At 39.3% G+C, this 26,903-nt stretch overlaps 1 protein-coding gene across 7 annotated transcripts in view; it reads left to right on the forward strand.

Annotated features, from left to right (window-relative positions):
- Nucleotides 1-24,957, forward strand: part of elf1 (E74-like ETS transcription factor 1) — a 40,483-nt gene extending 15,526 nt beyond the window's left edge. For 2 of the 7 annotated variants that reach the window (XM_077247857.1, XM_077247856.1), the window contains exons 2-9: nucleotides 10,770-11,166; nucleotides 18,475-18,643; nucleotides 19,524-19,631; nucleotides 19,815-19,976; nucleotides 20,187-20,270; nucleotides 20,869-21,061; nucleotides 21,157-21,498; nucleotides 22,248-24,957. In XM_077247857.1, coding sequence (XP_077103972.1) covers nucleotides 11,095-11,166; nucleotides 18,475-18,643; nucleotides 19,524-19,631; nucleotides 19,815-19,976; nucleotides 20,187-20,270; nucleotides 20,869-21,061; nucleotides 21,157-21,498; nucleotides 22,248-23,046 — 1,929 coding nt within the window. In that variant the 5' untranslated portion in view covers nucleotides 10,770-11,094 and the 3' untranslated portion in view covers nucleotides 23,047-24,957. Of the gene's footprint in view, nucleotides 1-3,221; nucleotides 3,397-6,152; nucleotides 8,152-10,769; nucleotides 11,167-18,474; nucleotides 18,644-19,523; nucleotides 19,632-19,814; nucleotides 19,977-20,186; nucleotides 20,271-20,868; nucleotides 21,062-21,156; nucleotides 21,499-22,247 lie in introns of those variants that run through there. The other 5 variants (XM_077247860.1, XM_077247859.1, XM_077247858.1 and 2 more) reach the window with 4 other exon arrangements.
- Nucleotides 24,958-26,903: the final 1,946 nt, after the last annotated feature.

A 26,903-nucleotide genomic window follows, 5' to 3' on the forward strand; every position in this document is an offset into this window, starting at 1 on the left:
GTGTTTGCTTTGTGCTGGGTGATGCCCGGGCCAACATTCACATCAACTCATTCAAACATTTCCAGCAGTAAATGACTATCGTATCAAGAGTATATGCCTTCTGTGTAATTTAGAAAATTATTGATACACATACTAGATTTCATAATGTTATTTTGGTTCAGCACCTGAGAATGTGTCTTTTGCAACAGTAGCTGCAGAGTTGGTTCATGGGTAATAATTGAATAATTATGCAATTAGGCTGCAGTTAGTAGTTGGTAAAAAGAAAGGTCTTCCTGTACACCCTTCCCATGGGGTTTTATTAACCAGGATGGATCTGAAAGCTGTCTAAACATATCACTTACAGTACTGTGGACTGTCAGCCTTTCACAGAATAATGTCACTAAATTCAGAGTGAATGGACTCATGGACAATACCACAACATGTTGGTAAGAGCTTATAGTATGTTTTGTAGATTAATGAACCTGTGCTATTTTGGAGTTAAACATGAAGTGGCTGGTTAAAGGGATAGTTCACCCAAAAATGAAAATTCTGTCAGTATTTACTCACCCTCATGTTGTTTCAACCCCGTAAGACCTTTGTTCATCTTCGGAACACAAATTAAGATATTTTTGATGAAATTTGAGGGCTGGATCACTCCATACTAGTCCATAGGCTTCTTCAGGGATTGAACTTGCCGGCCCCGAAAAGTTATTAAAGACATCGTTAGAATAGTCCAAGTGACTACAGTGGCTCAATCTTAAGTTTATCAAATGACGAGAATACTTTTTGTGCGCAAAAGAAAACTAAAATAATGACTTCGTTTCAACTATTCATTTCCTTCTCTGTGGGCCTCGAGTCGGTTCACTAGTTTAACAGCGTATGCTTCTGTTGTTGTACGTCACACGCATCACCCACATGACCAGCGACGGCCAATAGTGAGCCTACGTGTGACGTAGCTCTACGGAATCACACTTAGTTAACTGAGTAGAGGCCCATAGAGAAGGAAATTAATAGTTGAAATAAAGTCGTTATTTTTGTTTGTTTTTGCGCACAAAAAGTATTCTCGTCGCTTGATAAACTTAAGATTGAGCCACTGTAGTCACTTGGACTATTTTAACGATATCTTTTTCGAGGCCGGCAAGTTCAATCCCCGAAGAAGCCTATGAACTAGAATGGAGGAGTGAGACAGCTTTCAGATTTCATCAAAAATATCTTAATTTGTGTTCCGAAGATGAACGAAGGTCTTACGGGGTTGGAACAACATGAGGGTGAGTAAATACTGACAGAATTTTCATTTTTGGGTGAACTATCCCTTTAAATTACGCGTTTAATTACATCCCTGGGTATATTCCGGGTCTCCCTTCATAATGAAGAGTCGGTCCCAGTACCAGTTCCTATCTTAGCGTGCTTATTACTGAATAAAGATGGACTTTTTTTTTTTACTTAGTCTGCAGATTTATCCCATGTAACTGATATGTAATCACTTTATGGAAATGTAAGTGACCTTTCATGTTGCACCTCCTCTTCCATTTAGTCATAGTCAAGACCGCATGACGTGACTAGAAGAGAACTACACCACATATTGCACACGGCCCCTGCAGCTCTACAGGGCCAAAGGCAAAGCTTACATAACTTATGATAAATGGCATGAATGTCAGTTATTTTGGGCCAATTGTGTCAGCTATAAAGTATTTTATGATGCATTATAATCGAGGAGTGCCAGCCTCGCAGCAAGGAGTGTATGACTTAGTTTTAGAGCATGATGGTTTTATCAATGTCTGCTGGACTAGATAAATACAAAGACGGATATGTGTTGCTCCAATTGCTTTCCAGTTTAGGTATAGTCAGGAAAATGACGACAGTTATTAAGTGGGAATTTAGTCAGCTTGATTTTTTTTTCTATCTGTCTGTCTGTCAAAAAAATGACAAATATCTACATTGTAATACCCAGGTTCGATTTAGATAGATTTGGATGAAGGTATAAATGCACGTTTTAAATTTCAAAATATTTTGAAGGGTCTAGAACAATGACAATGACAACAATGATTCAGTTAGTAGACTGCATACAAGTGCAGCTTTTGTCCATGTGGACATATCATGAAGTTTATGTCCAGACCTGTCTGGAATGCTCTTTGAATTTAACACACAGCTTTAGTTTCATTGTACCCTCAGCTTGCTGATTTTTAGCTGATTTCAGTCAAGTGTTGTGTTTCTCATGCATGCTTTTTTTCACAAGGAAACTTTTTTGAATTTTACGGCTTTACGGCTAGCGAAAAATCCTGTGATGTCTATGGTCTTATCAACTGTAGAATGCAAGCCGTGTCATCACTGGCTCTTTAGGGTTCCTAGAATTTTATTTTGTAGCATGCAAGTGCAAGGCAGACATGTTTTTCTGCTGTATTCAGGGTGCATTTTTCCCTCCTTGAGCAGACATATGCTGTGACATGTTGGTATTGGTATGAGTGTAAACACATCGGGGATGGGTGAGTCAAGATGGCGGGGGTGGCGCTATTTCACAACAGTACATATGTCGCCATTGATGAAAGCATGTTAAATACTGCCCCAGGAGAGCTAGAACGTCCCCAAATGCCTTGATTTCTACCAGGAGATTGAAACAAAATTAGTTGAATTTAATTTACGTGTGAGATATATGTTCTAGATATTTTTGCAGAATCAAACAATGCAAGTGTCACACAGTGTGTCATAGATTACAGATTCTTAACATGGTCAAATTATTGTGAGTGAGAGGGAGGTGCAAACACTTGACTTGGGGGTTTTAAGGCAGTATATCAGGCTGAAAGCCCTGAGTTTCTCCAGTCTTGTCATGCTCTGAATTGTTCCTGCATAGAAGCCAAAACATTTAGTCTTTGTACTGAAATATCTGAAATGTTTTTTCAAATGTCTTGTGCCGCTGGAAACAGCGCAGACTGCAGTTCAAAAGATTCCAACAATTAGGCCTAGATGCTGGAAGGTTATTCGAGCAGCAAATCAAAATGTAATTGTATAGTTACAATACATGCAATCAATACATTGGGAAAATGATATCTTATGGTAAAATAATAATTAAAATCCTTAGAATGTGATGTGTTTGTACAGCTGATATTGGTTTTTTACATTTTACAAATTTTGAATTTAAATAGTGAATGAACTATACCATTTTGCAAATACTAGCAGTTGTAGGATAAATGTAACCTTTTGGGCCTCAAAGTTTGAACTACAACAAGAACTTTTGTCTTTTTTAGCCCCTGTGGCAATTTCCTGTCCTGTTTTCACAAGTCTGACGTGTCTTCCTATCTGTGGTGTGCGGCCTGTTGCCACATAGTAGAAACAGATCACGGGGAAGAACATTTTTAACATAATGTAGCACACACCATGTGCCTTTTAAGAAGTCCATCACTTGGGTTCAGCTCGCTGCTGGTAAGATATAATCTGCTTACATTTTTAAACATCAGCCCTTCTCTTGCCCATTAGCATCTGTACCAATGCCTGACGACACTACATCCACGTAGAGGAAATTGTGATTAGTCGCAGATGAACCCTGAGACTGAGAGTAAGAGATGTGAGAGAGGAAGTGAGTAAGGGTGCACCGAGTTATGTTCCTCATGTTGTTTTCTCAGTAATTAACCCCAGTCTGTGACACTCATGCTACATGGAATTGAGTCTATGAAACAGTTGGTTTCTAATTGAGAATATATATATTTTTAAATGAGATTTGTGTTTGTGAGCTCGGTCTTGATGGTTTTAGTTGATAATACATTGTTTGATTGTGCGTGTGGTGGTTTCAAATAAGAGATGATATCTGAGATAAGTGAAGCTTTTTGAAGTTGTCTGAAGATGTTTGTTTTTTTTAGAATTCAGAGAACCAGACTTGTTTTGTTCTTCTCAGAAACAAACCGGTTAAGGGTGGCATGATGTGATAGTGATGAAGATGGGGGTTCAGTGTAAAAATAGGGACCCTTTTCAACAAATGTGAATTGATGAGGAGACCGTGTGCCTACTGTTATTGTTAAAGCATAATGTTTTATTCCAATAGTGGTTACCAACTAAATATAAATACACTGCAGTCAAACATGTCGAAAACACAGAAAAGTGAGAAATACGGAATCTAAGAGGAAGGGGAAGAGGCTTCCACTCTCAAAATGAGAGAGAAGTGTTCGCTTGTTTGTGGTCTAACAGTCAGGAAGTAGCAGAAACCGACTGCTCAGTGATGCATTTCCTGTCACTGCACGATTCACAGGTCAGTTTTGGCAGTTCTTTTTCCTTTTGCATTTAAATGTGTTTAGTTTAGGGTTCCTTTACCATGGCTTAAAGTTTGACCAACTGGAAACTCATTTCATAGTGTAGGTTGTATAATTTTAGGAAGTAAACCATCAACTTCTAACTTTTTTTTACTTCTAGTACCAGGTAAACTGAACAAAAAGTGGTTGGATGACATTTTCATAAAATGCAATTTGAATCATCGTAAAATTGTTTGGAAATTCATGAATGGGGGGGGGGGGGGGGGTGTTCTCTATCATCTCCTCAAACAAGTTTCCACCTGGGAGAGATCAACACAACTGATGTTAACCAAGCGTCTTTAGACCCTACTGAGTTTAGTGGCAGGGATTTTGCCTTCACCTGGCCTCAGTCTCTCCTCCCCAGCCTTTAATGTTTGGAGAGCTGAGCTCCAGGCTCAAAGATAACAGCTCCTGTCTCAGGTGGGTGTGGGCCCCTTGACTTTTTCTAGCACCTTGAGGGGGAGTGGAAAAGTACAAGACTTGAGAGATCAGATTAAATTTGCTTCATCAACTGCAAAGCTAGCAGAAGGTAAATCCTTTCTTCTCTCTCTCGGTTTTCTCTCACGGCAACGTGTTTGTCTCTCTCCGCTTCTTTTTTCGTCATTCCCTTTCCCTGACAAAGATTGCTCAAGTTTTTATAATGTCCTTTTTTAAAATCTTACCTGGTTTTATGCTTTTATCCTCAAAACACTTTTTGGGTCTGCATTGGAAGCACACTGTGAATTGTCGACTTCTGTGCTGTGTTGTTGTAGGCTGATGTGGCCATGGGAGTTGCTTATATGCTCGTCTCATTAATTGCCGTCTCTCTTGTTCTGTTGAATTAGCAAACATTCGCCTCACAGGCCCTTGACCTTTCTCCCTGATGTATAATACACTCTTCTCCACTTCTGTGACCAACAAAAGGGGTGTGTGATGCTGATACTTTCACATCACTTTTAGAAGAAGAGAAAGACAGCCTTTCTCATCAATGTAGGGATATCAAATACCAGTGCTGACACTAAAAAAGAAATGTACATATAGACTTTCTGCAGTACTCGGTACGGTACCTTTACTATTTTTACTGATATGTGGCTGCTTTCAGACGTGCATATTCGGATGCTCGTCCATAATTGCATGCAAACTTAGTAACGCAATAATGAGGCTGAGTGCATGAACAGGCACATGGGCTTTTTGATCATAATGCTCATCTTGGTGAGCTATAAAAGTATATATAGTCAGTTTTGTCTTATCTTATTGTCAACAAGTGGGACAATAAATTAGAAAATATGTCAACAATCTAACTGTCTATTAATTAATTAACATAATTGAAGAGTTCAGATGCAAAAGCCTCTAAGTGCCATTTGAAATTTTCTTCTAGAATGATAATTTTTTATCAAGCTTGTATATTTAAGTTCAGTAATTTCACTTAAACGACAATTAATAGGTAATATTCATTGCCATTTAAGTGAAATTACTGAACTTAAATATACAAGCTTGATAAAAATTATCATTCTAGAAGAAAATTTCAAATGGCACTTAGAGGCTTTTGCATCTGAACTCTTCATATATTGTTGATATAAATCAAACAATAATATTGATAAAAAGAAGACACATCACTGGTTCAAAATAATTTCGTTATTATAAATCATTTCATTACATATTGCATTGTTATTTAATTTGTTATATTTAAACTACCATTCAAATGTGACATTTATAATGTTACAAAATATATTTATATTTCAAATAAAATGTTCTTTTAGGAGGCACAAGTGTTTTCAACATGAATAATAATAAGAAATGTTTCTTGTGCACCACAGCATATTAGAATGATTTTCTGAAGGATCCTGTGACAATCAATACTGGAGTAATGATGCTGAAAATTCATTATATTAAAATAGAAAACAGTTGTTTTAAATTGTAATAATTTTTCACAATATTACTGTTTTTGTTCTATTTTTGCAGCTTTACAAATGCAGCCTTGGTGAGCATAAGAGACTCATTTTAAAACAATAAAACAATCTTATTTCCCCCAAACTTTTGAACATTATTAATATTATATATTTTAAAAGAAGGTTTTTCAGTTGTATATTATTCAAAATTGATGATGTGTACTGTGGAGTTTAACGTTTTGGTATTACTTGGACATAAAGCAGCAGCAGGCTAGTAACTTTTGTCAGGACAGTTTAAATGATATGTGACCATATAGAGGAGTAAAGTCCCTGAGTCCATTATCACAGCATTACAGGGCTTCACTTGAGTTGAAGCATCACATCCTCACAGGAACTAGGCTAAAAACATCCATGTTCTGCTGAGTCAAGCAGATGACCCTGTTGAAAGAGGCTTTGTCCTCCATATTGATTGAAAGGTTGCTTTTGGCATAATTCCACCCTCAGGGTTTCTCTTCCTTTAGTAAGTGAGAACAAGCCTTCAGATGTCTCACACGACATATATGTTCACTGCCTCACTGGAGGTGTTTTAATGTCACATTTTGCTGGTGGAGCGAGCATTGTGGAGTGTGTTTTTGCTGAAACGCTTAAGACTGGCATGTTCTGAAATGCCAGGAATGCCAGGAATGCCAGTCCTCCTTCCTGACCGAGTAAGAAAAGAGCTTCACTTTCCTCTCGCTTTCTCTTAGTCAGTGTCTCTCCAAAAGCCTATAGTATCCCAAGATATTTTGAGACTAGTTTTTATCAAATGTGTTGACATCACCATTGCCATGACGTCACTCCCCACAGAGTAACTAGAGATTGCTTAGCCCTCTCCAAAACCATTTCCATCCATCCTAGTCCTGTCATCAGAATAAGGCAGCTCACGATCACACCAAATCTTGAATCCATAAGCATTCCCATCAAACCGCTCACCTATGTTAGATGATCATTCGTGTTTGAATTTGCTTGCTCCTTGATTGAATTCCATTGTCAGGGTGACTCATTGCTTAGCCATTCGGTTGGCTTAAATTACATCCTTTCATGGTCAACACTGAACTCAGCTGAGGACGCTACAGGGGCGGGTGGGCCGACAGGGTCAATAGGGTAAGATGTATTTGTTCGTAATCATTCTCCCTTCAAAAGTGGTTATTCTGTCCAACATTTTAGTCAGCGTCTTGCTTCATATTTACTTGTTTTGACAACACAGACTAGGCGCATTGCCAGACTCGTACCAGCTGCTGCATTAGGACTCGGACAGACGTTTTTCATGTACACCTCATAGTTTTACCTTGTTTGCTGAGTGTGTATCCTTGGCAGACCTCAGCCATGGAGTGATTCCATGCAAGCCCCACCCTGGAGAGTGTTTGCTTACTGAAGTCTTGAGTACTGAGTAACTCTACCTCCCTTTCGGCGCCTCTGGATGACGTGCAGCAGGCCTTTGTTTGTGTGCACATGTTGGCACTATAGGCAACTATTGTCGCATCCCCTTGTATCGTTTACAGGCTGCCATCACGGTGGCGTAGATCACTCAACGTGTGCCCGGCACGAGGTCTTGTTATATACAACTGGGAATCAGCGCGGAGAGCAGCATGTTGCATGCAATCACAGATTTGCACGATTTTGCTCCCCACCAGGCTCATCTCTCTGTGTGAAACGTTCTCATCAATCGCATATCACGCTTTCATTTGCCAGCACATCACCGTCAAGTGGTGTGAATTACTTCATTACTCCAAAGCAGGGTTGTAGACCGTGGCAAGATCGTTTAATATAATTTCAAGCTGCGAGCTTTGGCTGTGGCATACGCAGCTGCAGTTTGAGGTATGGAGAGCTTTTTGAATTGGAAAGAAGAACCGAAAATGACATGAAGCCATTTTGAGCTAGTCTGTAAAGGAAGAGGCAGAACTCAACTATGCTCTTGTTTGGCGACTTCTGACCCTTGGCTCGCACTACGGAGACTTCATGGGCGAGTGCTTTTCCAGACTGCAGAGGTAGGCATGACCCACTCTGTGTGGTCTTGATTTGCCTGGTATCAGTATAGTTGTGATTTATCATTTTTTAGCACTGTTTATACTATGGATATGGATGATACTTCAAATTGTGCAGTTTGTTGAGAAGAAATGTGCTTTTACTTAATAAAGTGCTCTAAAATACCCTATAGATCTGCCTTAGAAATTGAAGTAGGAACCCTTGCCATATTTAGAAAACCAATATATAGGGATACATGATGCATCAGCGGATATTAGTTTTTTTAATAATAAAAAAAGAAAATTAGTACTTTTATTCAGCCAAGGACACATTAAATTGATTAAAGTTTACAGTAAAGACATTTATAATGTTACAAAAGATTTCTGTTTCAAATAAATACTGTTCTTTTGAACTTTTGAAAGAATGAATCCTAAAAAATGTGTCAAGGTTTTCGCAAAAATATTAAGCAAAACAAGTGTTTTCGGTAATAATTAGAAATGTTTCTTGAGCACCAAAGCAGTATATTAGAATGATTTCTGAAGGATCAAGATGTAGCCTTGGTGAGCATAAGAGACAAAAACATTACAAAAATCATACCTACTCCAACCTTTTGAACCGCAGTCTATCATAGGTATATATGGGCTTTTTTTAATACTGTACATTATAATGTAGCACTTGTAGCATTTGTTTTATTAATTTAGACATTATAGTTTAAAAGTATAATATGCGCCGTTTGTTGGTTATTGGCCATTACATGAAAATACTAATAATTAATGTAGTATCAGTATCATACAGAATTTTAATATCTCTCTTCATATACTCATACTCTACCAGATCATCAAAGAGACTTGAGGATGACCTCTTTTTATTTGACGTAAGCCCCTAGAAACCTACTAGATCACCATAGCAACCACCTGGTTTGGTTAGTGCTAATAATAGGTTGGGCCTCTCTGTCATGGGATACACCATCATGTTCCTCTCTTGGAGAGGCCTACAAGGCCATGTTGAAGACGAGACTCCAGCTGCTACAGGGGTCTTGGGCAGAGACTGAGCTAAACAGAACATTTGTTTGACCCACACACACACGGAACTATCTTTCCTGTTCTCTTTAACTGCCCCCATTAAACACTTGTACCCACCTACCCCAACCCCCAGTCACCATTGAATCTGGTTCACACACACACACACACACACACACACACACACACACACACACACACACACACACACACACACACACACACACACACACACACACACACACACACACACACACACACACACACACACACACACTGTCCTTTCAAAGCAAACAAACTCCACCCTGCCACAGAGGAGACGTGGGCCGCTCCACTGCCTGCCATTTTACACCCCCCTTCAGTGGTTCGTCCAAACCTTCCCTCCTCTCCCCGCAGCACTCGTTTAATCTTTAACCAGACTGCAGACCCTTCTGTTTCTTCTCGCCGCCTCAGGGCTGGGAAGAGGGCACTCTTTCTCTCATAGGCCTGTGATTCTTGTGTTTTTGGGTTTCCGTAGTTCAGCTGGCTTCAGTGTGAGGAGTGAATGTGGACTTTGGATGAGGGTGTGTTTAGGCCCTTCTACTCTGATAACCCAACCTTGTTTACAGTACCCCTTTGATCAGGCTGGGTGATCTCATATCCTGTGGTGATCCATGCCCCTCACCCCTTCCTCCGTACTGCCACTGCAGAGGTTCACTTATTACATCTGAACCTTGACGAATTAAACCAGGCATTCAAAATGAAAGTAGACCAGCTGTCTCACTGTTTTTAGTGATTTGTGTCCATTATTTGAAACATCATTCAATCAGAATAGTGTGAATGATATTAGTACTATACCAATATTAGAATTCTGCCTGACGCCTATTAGCCGATTATTGATATTTTCATGGTATGGTCGATAACTGATTAATTAAAATTCTGTATTATTTTGTCTAAATAAATAACATAAAAAATAAAACACTTTTTTTAAAATAAGTAAATATTTAAAATATAATTTTAAATAATAATTAAAATATTCTTAAATAATAAAAAATATTGTACATATATTTAATTATCTGTGCCATGTTGGTTAATGGCAAATTATTTAAAATAGTAATTGAAGTAATAAAAAAATAGTACTTTGAATATTTAAAAATGACGTTTAAAATATTATTTTAAAAAATTGTCTGATAACGGATATGACACCGATATATATTGTGATTCCAAGTGAATACAGGGCGACACAGTGATGCAACGGTTGTATTGTTATGGTCTCAGAGGGTAAACATGAGTCATAGCCAAAGAAAATGAAGTGTGCCATTGATGAATGTGTTGCTGGAAAGCAGAGTACGTTTTCCACTCGTCCTTTTTCATTCTGCCCGGCCAGACTTCCTCAGAGTCTGTCTTTGAGGCAGCTTTGGGTGTTCGGAGCCAAGAATGGGATTGGTGAGCCGAAAGTGTCCCCAGCAGTGAGCGAACGCTTCATAGAGTCCAAAAATTAGCCTCTCGCCTCAGTCCCAGCGGTACTGTCTCAGGCTCGTCCGGCCATCCCAGCCCTCTCTCTCTCTGATAATGTGACACAGCCCATTTTGCTCAGTCGCAGTTTCCTAATGTTCCTTTTCCTCTCTGTTTCTCTCTTGAAGGTTTAGATGCCCCAGACACAGCTGGAGCGAGAAACCTCCTCCATCACGCAATACCGTTGCCCTGAGTCCTCCGCCACCCTGTCCGTCATCTGGAGGAAAAAAAAGTCAGCAACGTGCAGGACCAAAAAAGGGAACTCTGTTTTTACCTAACGGTGCCTCTCATTTTGTGAAAGCAGCAGATTACCTCAGCAGTGTTCCTGCATCAGAGTGCTTCCGGTGCCGAGGGGTGTGGTGTGGAGCAAAGCGTCCGGGGAGTGCGTGGAGGGGTAGGAACCCTCTACCTGTCATCCTGTGTCCTACCCTCTCTCTCTCTCCCTACAACACCATGACCACTGCGGTCCAGTCAAGCGAGCTTGTCTTTGAGTTCGCCAGCAATGGAATGGATGAAATCAATCAGGTACATCACAACCACATTTGCTGTTTTCTGTGTGAGAAAATTCTGATCGGCCCTTCATCGTTGACCTGAAAGCACTGAAATATTTTGGCATCAGCAATCTTTGTTATTAGGCACGTAAACTTGGTTTTCTCCATGTTTAGGTACTCTTTTTGTTTATCCAGCTTCACAGGCAGGGTCTTAAAATGGGGACAAGGGTTTTTCAAAGGTCTGTGCCTTTGATGCTGGGCATGAAGGGAAGGGAGGGAGGAAGGTGGAACATTAAGAGTGCAAGGAGAGGGTTGGGAGATCACTGTGTTGGTTGCTGGCAGGGTTCAGATGGAAAGACTGAGATGTACAGTCAGTCTGAACTCAGTGTGTTTGAATTCTTATATGAAAACCTAGTTGAGAATGAAAGTAGCATTTCAGCTTCAGGACGCTTAATTATGCTGCATACAGTGGCCCCAAAAAGTATTTGGACACTTAAGTCACACTTAACGAATATTTGAATTTCATTGCATTGGATACAATATATCAAATCAAGTGGCTTCTGCAAAGATATGCTGCTATAGCTTTTCTCAGGACTAACATTTCTGAGCCACTTTTTCTGTTATTTCAAGTTAGTTTTCCTCAAGTTTACACAGGTGTCCTGGGATAAACATGTTCCACAAAGTTAGATAATGTCCAAGATATTTTGTCTTCGTTTCCATCAATTTTCACTAGTAGTTTGGGGTCTGTAAGATTTTTTAATGTTTTAGAAGTAGTCTCGAAGTAGTCTCTTATGTTCACCAAGGCTGCATTTATTTGATCAAAATACAGTAAAAACAGTCAATGTATAAAATGTAATTACATTTGAAAATAACGGTTTTATATTTAAATATATTTTAAAAGTTTGATTTATGCATAGACAGTAAAAGCCCCATCACCCCGTCTGAAGCAGGTTTGAGGAACAGCCAGCAAATTAGATTTTGAGGAGCTCAATGTCCGGTTTAGGGTATAAAGAATTAACAATGCGGATAAATATAATGTGGAGCCAAGCCATGTAAGTGCCACTTGGATTTTTTTGTAATGCATTTATACAGTTTTAAATGTGGCTTAAGTGTCCAAATCCTTTTTAGGCCAATCCACTGTATGTGTGGATGGCAGCGTGCTACTATACTGCCATACTGTTGTGTTTTGGTTAGTTCTGTCTACTTTCTCTGAGTTGAGATGACTCCAGAATCATGATCTTAATCTTAAGCGTGTGTTTGTGCAGTCATGTTAATGGATCAGGTGTGACAGGCCTCTTCCCTTACTGACTGAAAGAGAACTGAAATCTAGATTCAGGCCTAACCGGCCTAACTTGTTGCAGCGTGGGAGAAGAGTCCTGTTCCACCCAGAAATCTACTATTGTTTTTAAATGACGTTGGCTTTTCGGTCACTCCCTAAGTCCCCTCACTCTATTACAGCACCCTCATAAATATGCTCTACCAGTCGCCCTACACAGTCTCAGATATCTTTTGACTCCCGCTGCTAACAATAGAGGGGCTTTTTGGGGGACTGCACAAGATAAACCTACACTCTTCTCACTGTGTGTGCTGGGGTTTCCACACATGGGTGCTGTGAAATATGTCCAGCTGCTTCTCTGGACCATAATGATTAGCCGTGCTGGACTTTGCAGAGCCAATAATTACCCCCATAAGTCAAGTTGTCGTGTAATGGGAGTGAAATTATATTAAGGCACCGTGTCAGACTTCAGCTTCAGCACGCAACAGCAGTTCTGTACTAGATCCAGATCTCCAAAGTCACCTAATGCGTTTACATGCACAATCTTTCACTGATAATCACAGATTAGCCCGACAACATAATGTTACAACCTCTTAAGCGCTGTTAACTTTTTAAGCAGAAAACAACTGGCCAAACTACATTTTTACCCATGACCTCATTTTCACTCTGTATGTAAACACCTTCACCAACGTTCTGGTGACTTACAGTATTTAGTATGCGCATGTCTCATGTGCATGTCTGTTGATGTCAAAACAAAATAATTTCTCGTATAAACAGGGTTTTCTTCCATCGTCAGGTTTTCAGAATAAGCTTTGTGAGCGCAAGTTTACTTATCTGTTAGGTTATAAAAATAGTTATAAAATTTTTTTTTTATAAAAAAACAAACATTTTAGGGGCCGAGTGCAAGTATTGGGCAAGTATCCACAGTACAGTGGAATGATAATTTGATGTTAGAGTGTTGTAAATATGAGATTTTAAAGTTATTTTAATATTAAAGATATTTATAAAAGGTTAATTTGATATTAAAGATATTTTTAAGTAAAATATGCTCTTAGATTATTTTAAAAGCATAATGTGTTGGGGGAGAGATAGCAAATATAGGAATCATATCAGTTATCTTAATTAGTTTAGTAAACAAAAACAACATTTTGTGTATAACAAAGTAAACTATAATTAAGCAAACATCTCACTACTACTTGACATTATATAAACGAGCATTCAATGAAGTCACTTGTCTGTGACACTGGCCTCAATGCGCTTTGTGCACCTGCTCCCACAATATTGCCAATGAGTTTAGACTGCTGTTCAAAGTTTGGCGTCATGAATAATATATATATAAAGAAATTAATACTTTTATTCAGCAAGGACATATTAAATTTATAAAATGTGATATTAAAGACATTTAGAATGTTACAGAAGTTCTACACTGGAAAAAAAAGAGCTGCTGTCTTAAATTAAGTACAATCAACTTGGATGTTTAAGTCATTTCAACAAAATGAGCTGAATCTTGTATAACTTAAAGCAATGTAATAGCATATGTTCTCATAACTTATTTGATATATACATTGCAAAAAATTATATGATCAATAAGTGCTATTCTTTCGAACTTTATATTCATCAAAGAATGCTTAAATTAAATGAATCATGGTCTCCACAAAATAAGCAGCGCAACTATTTTCTACACCAAATTTCTTGAACACCAAATCATCATATTAGAACGATTTTTGTAGGATCATGTGACACTGACTGGAATAATGGCTGCTAAAAATTCAGCTTTGCCATCACTGGAATAAGTAACATTTTAAAATATATAAAATTTCACAATATTACTGTTTTACTGTATTTTTGGTCAAATGAATGCAGCCTTGGTGAGCATAAAATACTTTTGAATGGTAGTGCATGTCATATACATCATTAATAGTGGAGTTCCTTCAATACACTGTAGTTTGGCTGCTAGTGTTTCTTGTGTGGCAAAGGCTATGCTTTTTGGCATCAGAGCATTTTTAACAAGTACACACTCTAGCTGTTTTGCATAAACAGTCTATAAAATCACCTGCTCTATGACCGAGCCAGGCTTACATAACTTCTCTTTGCCACATCATACATGTCCTATAGATGTGATGACGTGACATAGCGCAGCTTTAGCGGTTAACAGATGAATTGCTGAAAACCTGTGGCATCACGCCTAGTTAGTGGACAGAGAATCATCAAAGAACCTGTCTCCAACATTGCAAGTGAGGGTCTTGTATTGTATCAGTGGGTTAGCATCACCACTGGCATTAGGTAAAGCAGAAGAGAGTGGAACTGCAGAACAAGGCGCATGTTATCGAGTTTATGCACACAGTAGGAACACAGAACTCAACTATTCAAATGACTGATCTTTATCTGATGTTTCCCTTTTAGAAATGTGGTTGATAATTCTGAAAAAAAGAGGATGTTAGAGGTTTATGATGGTTAGTTTAAAAAAAAAATAGAGAAGCTTTACTCTTTTTTTTTTTACTATTGTGCAAGATAAAGATATTTACTTTAAAAAAAGCTGAATTAACATTTAAATCTTATATTGATCAGCGCAGACTTGTTCAGTTTACATCATAAAGTGGTCTAATGACAAAAGCATTTAATGCAAGACATTTTAACAGACATGCTCTGCTATTTTGCATTTTCCTGTTCGGCAGAATGAGAGAGGCTATGTAAACAGATCACCAAGGTTTTTTGCATAATCCTGATATCTGATGTCTTTAGTTCCAAGGTATGGCAGGACATAAGGCAGCGACTGAACGAATGCACAGAATCAATATCCCACGTTCTCAGCAGTCATAGCTTATGGGATTCACCGGGTGTCAGTCTAGTTTTGGTAAAACTCTTCTCTTAGTATACTGATGGACAACGCAAACAGAAATCTAAAGTTTAGTTGGTGTACACCAACATTTAAAAATTTGGGGTTCAGTACTTAAGTTCAGTAAGGACACATTAAATTGATCAAAAGTTGCAGTAAAGACAATTAAAATCTTGCTAAATATAAAAATAAGTTTCAAATAAATGCTGTCGTTTTAAACTTTCTATTCACCGAAGAATCCTGAACTTTTTTTTTATCAGTTTCCACAAAAATGTTAAGCAGAACAACTGTTTTCAACATTGATGGTAATAAGAAATGTTTCTTCAGCACCAAATCAGCATATTAAAATGTTTTCTATGGATCATGTGACACTGAAAACTGGAGTAATGATGCTGCTGAAAATTCAGCTGACATCACAGGAATATGTATTAAAATAGAAAACATCCCTCCATCAGCCCGTCCATCCATCCCAGCATCTAGGCCCCAGGCAGGGGACACCCTGAACAGATGGCCTGTAAATACCAAACAATTATTTTAAATTGTAAAATTTCACAATATTTCTGTTTTATTGTATTTTTTATCAATTGAATGTAGCCGCCTTTTTTTTTTACAGACACCAAACTTTTGAACAGTAGGGTATATCCAGAATAAACAGTAGCTAAATTCAAGTGTTCAATTTAGCAATAGCTAAATTCTATTATGCATCCTCAAAATGATTTCGCCATTGAATCTGTTTATAGTAGTTTGGAGTTTGTGTTACACTACTGAATGAATTATTCTGGCCTTGAACTGAGATTTGGAAAGCCAACTCCATTGAGTCTCTGGGGGAAATGCCATAACAACAGCAAATACTCCAAGCATGATGGAACAAAAACAGAAAATCCTGCCAAAGGAAGATGTAAGATGGCGTGTGTGTTTCACAATATTGTTTCCAAAGAGACAATGTTTCAAGCATTCGTGCAGTACTGTATTATATTGATCAGTTGTTGTTAAATCTGTTTGTTTGTGTGTGCGTGTATGTGATTAATTTCTTAAGCCAAGAACAAACAAAAACATTTTTGTCTTTGCATGTTGTTCCTGTTTTGATCATCTTTATACAGTTGCACAACTAGAAAGATGCAAAACTGTATTCTACTGCCACCTAGTGATTACATGACACAACAGACACATGTATTCATGTATTCCTGAATTTAAAAAAGGGCAGAATAAATCCTGAAATGTAGTCCCTGTGGAAAAGCAATCACTTGTCATTAATGCCGGTCCTAAACCTCTGGGGGCCCTAAGCAAAACGTAGGGGGCCCATGTTAGTGCCTAAAACAGTGCAGATGCATGATATCAGTAACATTTCAACTAATTTTTCTCGGTTTTTATTTATATATCACATGCATATAAGAGCAAAAGATAAAACTATTTACACATAACTAAAAAAAATAAAACATAATCAATCAATTAACTAGTATAAATTACTGAAGACTGAAAGACAAAACATTAAACTGGCAGTAAGAACAATAAAAATTATATCCAAATTTTGTCTACCGTCTAGGCTAAGGCTACGGTATAAAACACAGCTGAAAATGATTTTCTGAATTTGTGATTTAATAACTAAATTAAAGCAAGATAAATATTGTACTATTGTAATATTGTATAATTCTTTAAATAGGCCAACTTTAGACTAATATGCCTTGCTTTTAAAGCACTGACAGGACTCGCATGACAGCTTGCATGACTGAACAGAAAAGTGTTTATTTCTTAAAATACGTAAAAGAACGTTTTGATTATTGATAGCCTACTGACACAAACTTAAAATTACATTGCTTCATTGGGCATTTCTAACGAATCAGTGGACTTAATAAATTAATTGCAATGGTTTGTCGATTATTATTACTAAATAATACTAAGTTAAAATATTACAAAAATACATTCTTGGTCTTTTGCTTCACGTTCTTGGCGCTTTTTCTTTCATTTTTCTGCTCTGGACTGTTAGGTTCATTTGGAAGCCATAGCCATATATCAAGACACGTCATTATCTGCCACGCCGATGTCCGTGTGCAGTTAACAGTAGTTACAAATATAATAAATCATTACGTATTTTAAAAAAGAAATTTCCACATGACTCCGAGTTGAATCCGCAATATGACCGTCATGCTTACATTATATAGTGAAACGCTACTTATCATTTTTGAAAGCAACGGGGTCCCCCTGGTGTTCTGGGTCCCTACGCAACTTGTGTACTTTATTGCGTATAGGGAGGATCGGCACAAGGCTCACAATGAACAGTTGCATAATTTAAGGGGTCCTCTTACAAGTGTCAAAATAACGGTCACCAGACTTCGATCAGACTGTAGTTTCTCTTAAATTATTCCCTCTCTGTCAATGTTCACTTATTATTCTGACATGTTTTGCATAGTTTGCATCGTCTGCCGAAGGCCTAATGAGAGCTGCTAGCTGGCTAATGAGATTCGGTTGGACACACACACACACACACACACACACACAAAGTGTCACTCAGCGATGCTATATTCAGCTCCAGTTTTCCCTCGAAATGGATTGTGTGTGGTTTTTTGGAAAAAATTTATAGGAAAACCCTTCACGGTGATTTTACTAACAAGCCTGACTCATCTAGACTACCTAAAAGAAAGCATAAAGGGCTGAAGAGACATGTCTTTTATTAAGTATGTTGGTGCATTTTGGCAGTATTTTGGCGGGGGTGGGGGTGGTGGGTGAGTAATGGTCTCTTGTGGCTTGTGTCCAGTACCAACCATTTCCTCTTTTCCCTCAATGTGATCTCCACCCTCACTCAGGAATGCTGGTGGAAATGAGGAAGCCTGATATTGGGTTTTTGGCATGAAGCTCATTACCCTGGGAGCAATCGGGGTCATGTCTAAAGAACCTTACTGGAACTATGATACGTTTGTGCTTACATCATTTAATCACATGATACCACAGGCTTGTCTCTAGCCTTATTGTTATACTGACACACAGTAAGAGTCCAACCAAGTGCCTGAACTGGCTCAGGTTAAAGCCATTATGAATGGGCCATTAACTTCTGCCTCTGCGAGTATGAGTAACCTGGACGATTGTGGACTTGAAGCTTTCATCTGCAGGGAAGGGGCACATTTATGCGTTTTAAAGCAATTGTGGTGCACTTTACTGCCTTTCTGCTGAAAGCACTGCATGGTGGTTGATTTTAGATCAATGGTGCATTTATCTCTCTGTTTGTTCTCCCACAGCTGGACGACCCTTCAGTTTTCCCGGCGGTGATCGTGGAGCAGGTGCCCGCTGCCGACCTCATGCAGGTGTACTCTGGACTTGAGGCAGATGAGGTGACTAATGGCATCATGGTGGACGCCATTCAGGATGTGGTGGAAGAGAACATCATGGGAGATGTAGGGCTGTCTGGTGAGTCAACAATTATAGATGGCATGTTTTTTTGAAAAAAAAAAAAAAATCCCAGTATTCCTCGCACTGAAGCAGTCCTCAACAGGATTTCTTAATGTTTTGAAAGTCTTTGAGGTCTCTTATGCTCACCAGGGGTGCGTTTAATTAATTAAAATACAGTAAACACAGTAGTATTGTAAAATATGATTACAATATAAGATAATGGTTTTCTATTTGAATACATTTTAAAATGTATTGTTTCTCTGAGATGGCAAAGCTGAATTTTCAAGCGGTCATTAGTCTTTAGTGTCACATGATCCTTCAGAAATCAATCTAATATGCTGATTTGCTGCTAATAAAAATTATTTAAATATTATCAATGTTGAAAACAGTTGTGCTGCTTAATCCAGGTATTTTTGTGGAAACCATGATACATTTTTGTCAGGATTCTTTGATTAAAGTTGAAAAGAACAGTATGTATTTAAAATAGAAATCTTTTGAAACATATATGTCCCTTTTGATCAGTTTAATGCATCCTTGCTGAATAAAAGTATTCATTTCTTTTAAAACTTTTTTTGAACTATTTTCTTTTGAACTATGTTGTGTGTTCCTATTTAATAAGAAAATGATAATAAAAAATATATATTGTGTGTGAAATTTACAGTCATTGCCTCAATATTTTTTGTCATTTAACTCACAATAAATAATCAAAAACGTATTACACTTCTGTATATGTCTATATAGAAAAACATCGAAACCATAGTGGACAGCGTGACAAATCACCTTTATCTATTTGTTCTTTAAATATCCAGGAAAACTACTCTCAAACACTGAAGTGGAACCCATAATAGTGGAAGCTAAAGTTAATGTTTGTCAAGTGATGTAAATGTTTTATCCACAGTAGAGACCTCTGTCTCAGGAGGAGAGGACAATATGGAGACCATCGAGGCGGCTGAGGCCCTGCTGAACATGGAATCTCCCAATAACATCCTGGACGAGAAACGCATGAGTATGTGATGACTCACTGTCAGTTTACATGGTCCTTTTCTTTTCTTTTCTTTTTTAGAAATGATTGTGGGAAGACCTCTTAAAGTCACTTGGCACACATACTGATACTATTTCTCATTTCTGTTCTGTCTGTAAATGTTTAAGCAAACAAGCATTCTAATACTTGACCTCTGCCCTACTGTAGTTCACACATATGGAACTATGCTGGAATCAGACCTGACCTACATTTCCCTGCGTCCAGAGCAGCTCTCAAACGGCTGCATGGATTGTCCCCTGGATGAGGAGACGTCCTCTATGGATGAGATCCCTCAAAAGAACCTTTCCAAGCCTGTCAGGAAAACCAAAGGTACCACAATCCTCCAGTAGAAGGCAGTGTACACCTTTTTTGATTTGTTTCTTTTTTGCTGCATTATATTAAAAACTGAAGATGAGACCAAAAAATGAAAGATTGTTCAAAAAACAACCAAATAAATATATATATTTTTTAAATTGTTTACATGTATTTAGTTGATCTGATGGTCTTGGAGGTAACTATTTTTTTGCAATCATCCTGCAGTGCGCAAACCAAGACCAGTGCGGCCCTGTTCTCCCATCACCAATCCAACTCTCCCGCTTAAGAAGAAGAGCAAAGAGGGCAAAGGTAAGCCCGATCTCGGATCACTGCACGGTAGTAAAGGAGAAAAAGCTATCACTTTTCTCTCTCCTGAATGCATCATGAGTCGCTCTTACTGCCAGAGAGAGGCAGTGCTGCGACTGCTTAATTGATGAGGTGCTCTCAAAGTGCTGCGTTTGTGAAGGAACTAAAAGTGATAGCAGGCTGGAGGGCACATCGATGATGTCCTGATAGAGGCCCCTTATGCATGCGCCCCATTCCCAGCTCAGAGAGGAGGCTGGCTGCATACATATACATCACCTTGACACGCCGGCCTGTTCTCTCTATGGCTCTCGCACTGCCGGGGTAGCTGTTTTTAACCACTTCTGGCCAAAGCACATGACAAACAAGAATAATCTAGTGCCAGGCCCCTCTAATTAATTTCCAGCCCAGCGTAAGGCTACCATGAAGGGAGAATTGATTTATTAAGGTTATGAGAAAGAATACAATTGTCCCTCTGCCAGTTCTGCTGGTTAAATAAGACCTGTGGATTCACATGTGAAATATGAAAGTTGTTTAAGCTTTTTTATAAGTCTAAACTTTTAATGAGTCATCAGAGAAATATAAAAGCCTCTTCTTCTTGTAGGTAACACTATCTACCTGTGGGAGTTCCTCCTGGCCTTGCTGCAAGACAAAAACACCTGTCCCAAATACATAAAATGGACGCAGAGAGACAAAGGCATTTTTAAGCTGGTGGACTCCAAGGCCGTCTCCAAGTTGTGGGGCAAGCACAAAAACAAGCCTGATATGAACTACGAAACCATGGGCAGAGCGCTCAGGTGAGCCAATGGTTACAAACACTTCACCCAAAGGGACCAATCATGCCAGAGGAATTGCTTTTCCTGACCTCCTGCTTCCTCTTGCTCTTTTTCAGGTACTATTACCAGAGGGGTATTCTGGCCAAGGTTGAAGGACAGAGGCTTGTTTACCAGTTTAAGGAGATGCCCTCAGATCTGGTTATTATTGATGAGGATGATAGCCAAGGGGACGACGGCAGTTCTGGCTACGGAGGGCACAGGTCTGCTCCTCATGGACGTGCAGTGGGCCGCGGTTCATCGCGTGCGCAGGGGAAGAGTGCGCAGTTGAAGTCCTTGAAGAGAGAAATGAGTCCCGGTCTGAACAGCAATGGAAAACAAGCAGAACAGATGCTGCAGACGGTCCATGTTCTGCAGCCAAATCAAGGGGCTGCTGTCCCAGCACCTACACACTCCTTAAGGTGAGTTTGTGTGTGTGTGCGTGTGTGTGTGTGTGTGTGTGTGTGTGTGTACTAATTCATAAACAGACAAACTCACAGACAAGTGAAAATTATAACAAATTACTGTGCACTATTTTTTCCTAAGTCGCCTTGATATCTTGGCTGCCTACATAGGTAGCTACCTTCTTAGGCAACAGCATCTAAACCAAAATGTACAAAAGTGATCATTTGTAACACTTTTCTTAGGCAGTAATATGAATTACAGAGCCTTATACGTGGCATGCAGGGGGGAAAAAAACGATATTTTGCCACAAATTAAGAATTTGTTCTCTCATTTTAGATAAATCATATTGCAATTTAACTAAAATGAGGAAACGAATTAGTACACTGTGACCACGATTTAGCTAAAATGAAATTATTAGTACGTGGTCATGGTTTTCCTAAATTAAAAGAGAGAATGAATTACTAAAGCATAGCCAGAATTTATCTAAATGACAAAATAAAGATATGTGGCCTCAAAAGAATTTTTTTTTGGAAGTTCTTAATATAATTTTTTTTCCACCTGTCATGTTAATTCTCTTTTCATTTATAGCCGCTATATTGAGCATTATAATTTCTCAATATACTGTCTCTGGTTTCAGCGAAAGTGTTCCCGCTTTGTAACTCCAAGCCCTTCTCTCTCTCTCTCTCTCTCTCTCTCTCTCTCTCTCTCTCTCTCTCTCTCTCTCTCTCTCTCTCTCTCTCTCTCTCTCTCTCTCTCTCTCTCTCAGGACTATAAATATGCCAGGGTCAGTTCCCATGGTCCTCACGTCAGGAGCTCACGGAGGAGGTTCAGTCACCCTGCAGACCCTGCCGCTGTCTTCTGTTCTGACCAATGGGGATTCCTCCACTCATACCTCACCGCCTCGGGTCATTCTCCACACTGTGCCTTCCTCCAGCCCTGGGGGTAAAGATGTGCTCACCATCCAGACCGCCTCTCTGACGACAGACAGCATCCAACACCAGCAGCTCCTCATGTCCACTCTGAGCTCATCCAGTGGAGGGGTCACCACACCACAGCAAGCCGGGTCTCTTAACGGCATCACCCGCTTGGTCACCCTCAATGCCAACGGGCAACCCGTAGTGGCCCAGCAGCCCGGAACGGTCATCGCCACTCTCCTGAAGCCCAGTGAACTTCAAAACCTGCAGGTGAAGGAGGAGAACCTAGACCCACATTACCTCCAATCTCTGGTCAACAGCAACCCTAGCCTGGCCTCATTCTGCAAAGAGGAGTACGAGGATGGAGTGGCAGAGCTGAGCTACAGAACTGTGATCATCAACAGTGCAGGACAGGAACTGGGCCAGACCCTCAACGGACACTCAGATATGAGCTCACAGCTGGCCAGCAGCCCCAGTGAGGGCCTCACCCCCGTGGAGGAGCTGGAAGTGAGGGGACAAGTGGCCCTGCATCCAGAGCCTGAGGACAAAGAGCTGTCGGAGGTCTCTCAAGGTCTGCAGGAACAGCCGGTCACCATGCAGATATCCGCCTCCCACTTCATCCAGGTAAAAGCGGAACCGGCTGAGACCTAAACTATCGTAATGTGGACACAATCGACCAACAAATGAAAAAAAATACAGGATTTTTTCCAGTGGAGCAGATGATCTGTAATTTATTGCTCTTGATTGTTTAGAATGGGCGTTCACCCGAAGACTTGTTTACTCAAAGTTATTGTGATATTGTGCCTAAATTTGAACCTTAAGGGATACTGATCATGATGTCATGATAAAAGCTCTTTGGTTTACTCTCAGTCACCCCCAAACTCCCAACAGGAGAGCAGCCATTCTTCAACCAGGGATATTCCCACCATATGTGCCAGTTGAGATGTTTCTGTCTCTTCTCATCTCCACAGACAAATCCAAAGAATTGATCCAGCAGAGGGACCAAAGGAAGAGTTGATGGGAAGCCAAATTGAAACCGACAATACACCATTGACTTAAGGATTAAAATGCACACACGCAGTTGCTTGGGACATATAAGATGGAGAATCATTTGTTTTGTTTTTTCGTATGTAGCCATCTCAGTGGACTTCAAAAGGATGCCTATTGGAATAAGACTGAAAGAGTGCCTAGGTGGTTAATGCTTTGTTTTGGAAGTGATGTTTTGAAGGGGAAGATTGTATGATTTGCTCTGTTTTTAATACAGAATTAGGACATTATCTCATCCCCTTCATACTGGCAGAACAGACGAGGTTATTATTTTCATACAAATTTAAAAGTACTGCGCTTTTATGGAAATGGGCATTGCCTGTCCAAGGATACAGATCTAGTAGACCTTGTTTGTATATAGTAAAAGACTAAAGAATATAGTGAAAAATTCCAAAATCATCTGCTTAAGTATTTCCCCATTATAATCTTGTTCATATTAAATGGCAAGCAGTATATATAAATATATATATATATATATATATATAAAATATACAACTAAGATTCAATTTATGGCCACAAATTTATTTATTTTCTAAATTTCTAAATTCTGTGTAAAAAGTCTTTTTAAAGAAATGCAAAAATGAGGGAAAATATGCAGTATGTAGGGCTAATCTTACCCATAAGAATCCAGTATGTGTGTTTATTGCGAGCTGTATTTTTCCAATTTAAAGCATTCCATGTAATCCCGCACACCTTTCATATTTTATCTATTTTTCAATATAAGGGGATCCGAACATAGCTTTATGAGATTGAGCTATCATGCTGTTCTTATTCACTGTGATGCGTTTAAAGCCATTTTACAGAGCATACGTGCTATAAATGCGATGTCCTTTGGTTTTCTGCCTTTACGCTGTCATACTTTTACCCTGTACCCTCAACCACATTTCGTTCGACTGATGCCTTACATGTCTGTTTTTCAGATCACAGATTGTCTCAGACACAGCTGGTGCGGTCTGTGACATTTAGGTCGATTTTTAAAATGTATTTATTTGTAGCTGATGTATTCCGTTGCCTCCATTCTTTCTTTGCCTCATTTATATCCAATGAATCCAGAGTAGAATCTCTTAATAGCGGCATCTCCACAAGTAAACAGAGCCTTGTTGATCCAAACTAAATTTGTGCTAAATTGGAAGAAGTGACTGAGTTTGTTGAGGACCGGGCTCCCTGAAGGCAAGACACTGATCTTAGGCATCAGGCCTCTGTCTCTAATTCTGTTTGACTAACACCAGAGTTCTTGTGCTGCTCTGACAATCGTGGCCACAGCTTGTATTATGCAAGATTACGTCAATAAGACAATCGGTCTTCAGATCTGGTCTTACTGACCGTAGGCTTTACGCTTTGTAGTTTTGGGGTAAAGGTATGCCAGTGCTCTTCCTATAATTTCAGCTTGCCTTTTCTTGGGGCTTTCCTATTTTTCCAATTGTCTTTTAGTATACTAGATTTTGTTTTTCTAAAAAAAAAGGAGAACCAAAAGAGAATAAATATAATAAAAACCAATTTTGCCTTAATGTAAAAGTGTGATCTGTTCCCTTTTTGCTGTGAAAATTGAATCTCAAGATCACAGATTGACTGGGTACTAGTTATACAACACAAAACCCATAAGGCAGATGCTATCATTGTTCCAACATATTAAAACAAGTATACCTCCCGGCGAATCTTCTCAAGCGTTACTTCTGTTAACGTGAATTAACAGAGGTCAGATGCACTCCCAGGTATCTCGCACATCTTGCTGTGAATCGAGGCTGCTATGGGGAGCTGTTTCCAGCCATATGTGCTCTTCTTCAGCTTGTCTGCTCCTTCTGGAGACTACAGAGCGACGCGGCAACTTCGGCAAGGACGGTGTGAGTGCAATCTGTTAACTACAGGAAGCAAAGCGCCTAAGAGTTATTGAACAATCAGGCATGTGAAGCTAAATTATGCCTTCAAGCATTTGAGTGGGTGAAAAAGAGAATTGGCGTTTTAAATGAAAAAGCTCTGTCAAATTCCATTCCTGATTCCATTTCAACCCAGTATGCTGCTGTGTGTGGAACACGCACAAAAAAAAAAGAGTAAAAAAATATATTATTTATACTTTTTCTATACAATGACATTTCTTAGTGACTGACAAACTCCTAAAAGTCTCTATAGGTCTATGGCACAGATTGCATATTAGACTCCATTGTATAGACTGCTTTTATGGTGCCTTGCCCTTTTTGGAGCTTGACAGCCAGTAGTCATTTACATTTAGTCATTTAGCAGACGCTTTTATCCAAAGCAACTTACAACTGAGGACTAAAGACAAGTCAAGTCATTGTGAATAGGCAAAAACAATGCAAGAAGTGCTCAAAATACAAAGTTCAGGCATTGCTCAGAGTAGCATAAGCCAGACAAGGGAGGATTTAAAGGAAAAGGAAAAGATATTTTTTTGTTAAGTGCTCACGGAAGAGATGAGTTTTCAGTTGTCTTTTGAATGTTGTCTGGGATTCTGCATTTCCGGACGAGGGTGGGGAGGTCATTCCACCAGCATGGGACCGTGAAAGAGAATGTTCTGGAGAGTGGTCATTATGAACTAGAAAAGAGCTGCTTGGAGATTCTTCAAAATTGTCATTTGTGTGTCATAGAAAAAATGGCATCACAGGTTTGGAATGATATGAAGTTGTGTAAATTATGGAATTCGTTTAACATATCCACACTCCATTATTTTATGTGAGCATTTTTTTTTGCTGCTGTCTTGTGGACAAATAATCTTTAAACAACTAACACAGACTGCAAGAGAACACAAAACGGTTTTTACTCCCGCAGCTCTGTGTGTGACTGCCGGACTTGCTGTGAGGATAGAAATGGCTGTTTGTGTGATTACTCGGTGGTATGGGTTTGGAAAGGCTTTCTGTGGACTTATTCTGTGGTGTGTGTGTGTGTGTGTGTGTGTGTGTGTGTGTGTGTGTGTGTGTGTGTGTGTGTGTGTGTGTGTGTGTGTGTGTGTGTGTGTGTGTGTGTGTGTGTGTGTGTGTGTGTGTGTGTGTGTGTGTGTGTGTGTGTGCGCGTGCGTGCACGGGCATGTGTGTCTGCTGATGGAGCCATCTGGCAGCTGGTACATGCTGGAGCTCTTACCCCCAAGTCTACTATTCACACACAGCTGCAGATTACACAGCACTCTGAACCCTACAGGCAACACTGAAAAATAAAACAATAACACACAGAAAAACACAATATCAAAGCTGTTAAAGGTAGGCTAACTGTAGTATGGACGGAGCAAAATGGCAACTGAAAGTGGTTGTTAAAACGATTAGCACAGCGTTAACGTGTCCTGTGAAAATGGGAAGATATTTTATCACACCGCTACAAATGTTACACGAATTGGAGATATTATGCTGATAGCTAGCAACTTTTCCATTTCCAATGTAAAGTCTTTAAGTTTGAACTCAAATATAGAGGAAGGGGGGACCAAATTATTTAGTAGAGCGAAATTGTCTTATGTTGGG

This window comes from Siphateles boraxobius, unplaced genomic scaffold (assembly GCF_051911475.1).
Source record: "Siphateles boraxobius isolate OS27281-9 unplaced genomic scaffold, OSU_SipBor_1 3, whole genome shotgun sequence".
NCBI lineage: Eukaryota > Metazoa > Chordata > Actinopteri > Cypriniformes > Leuciscidae > Siphateles > Siphateles boraxobius.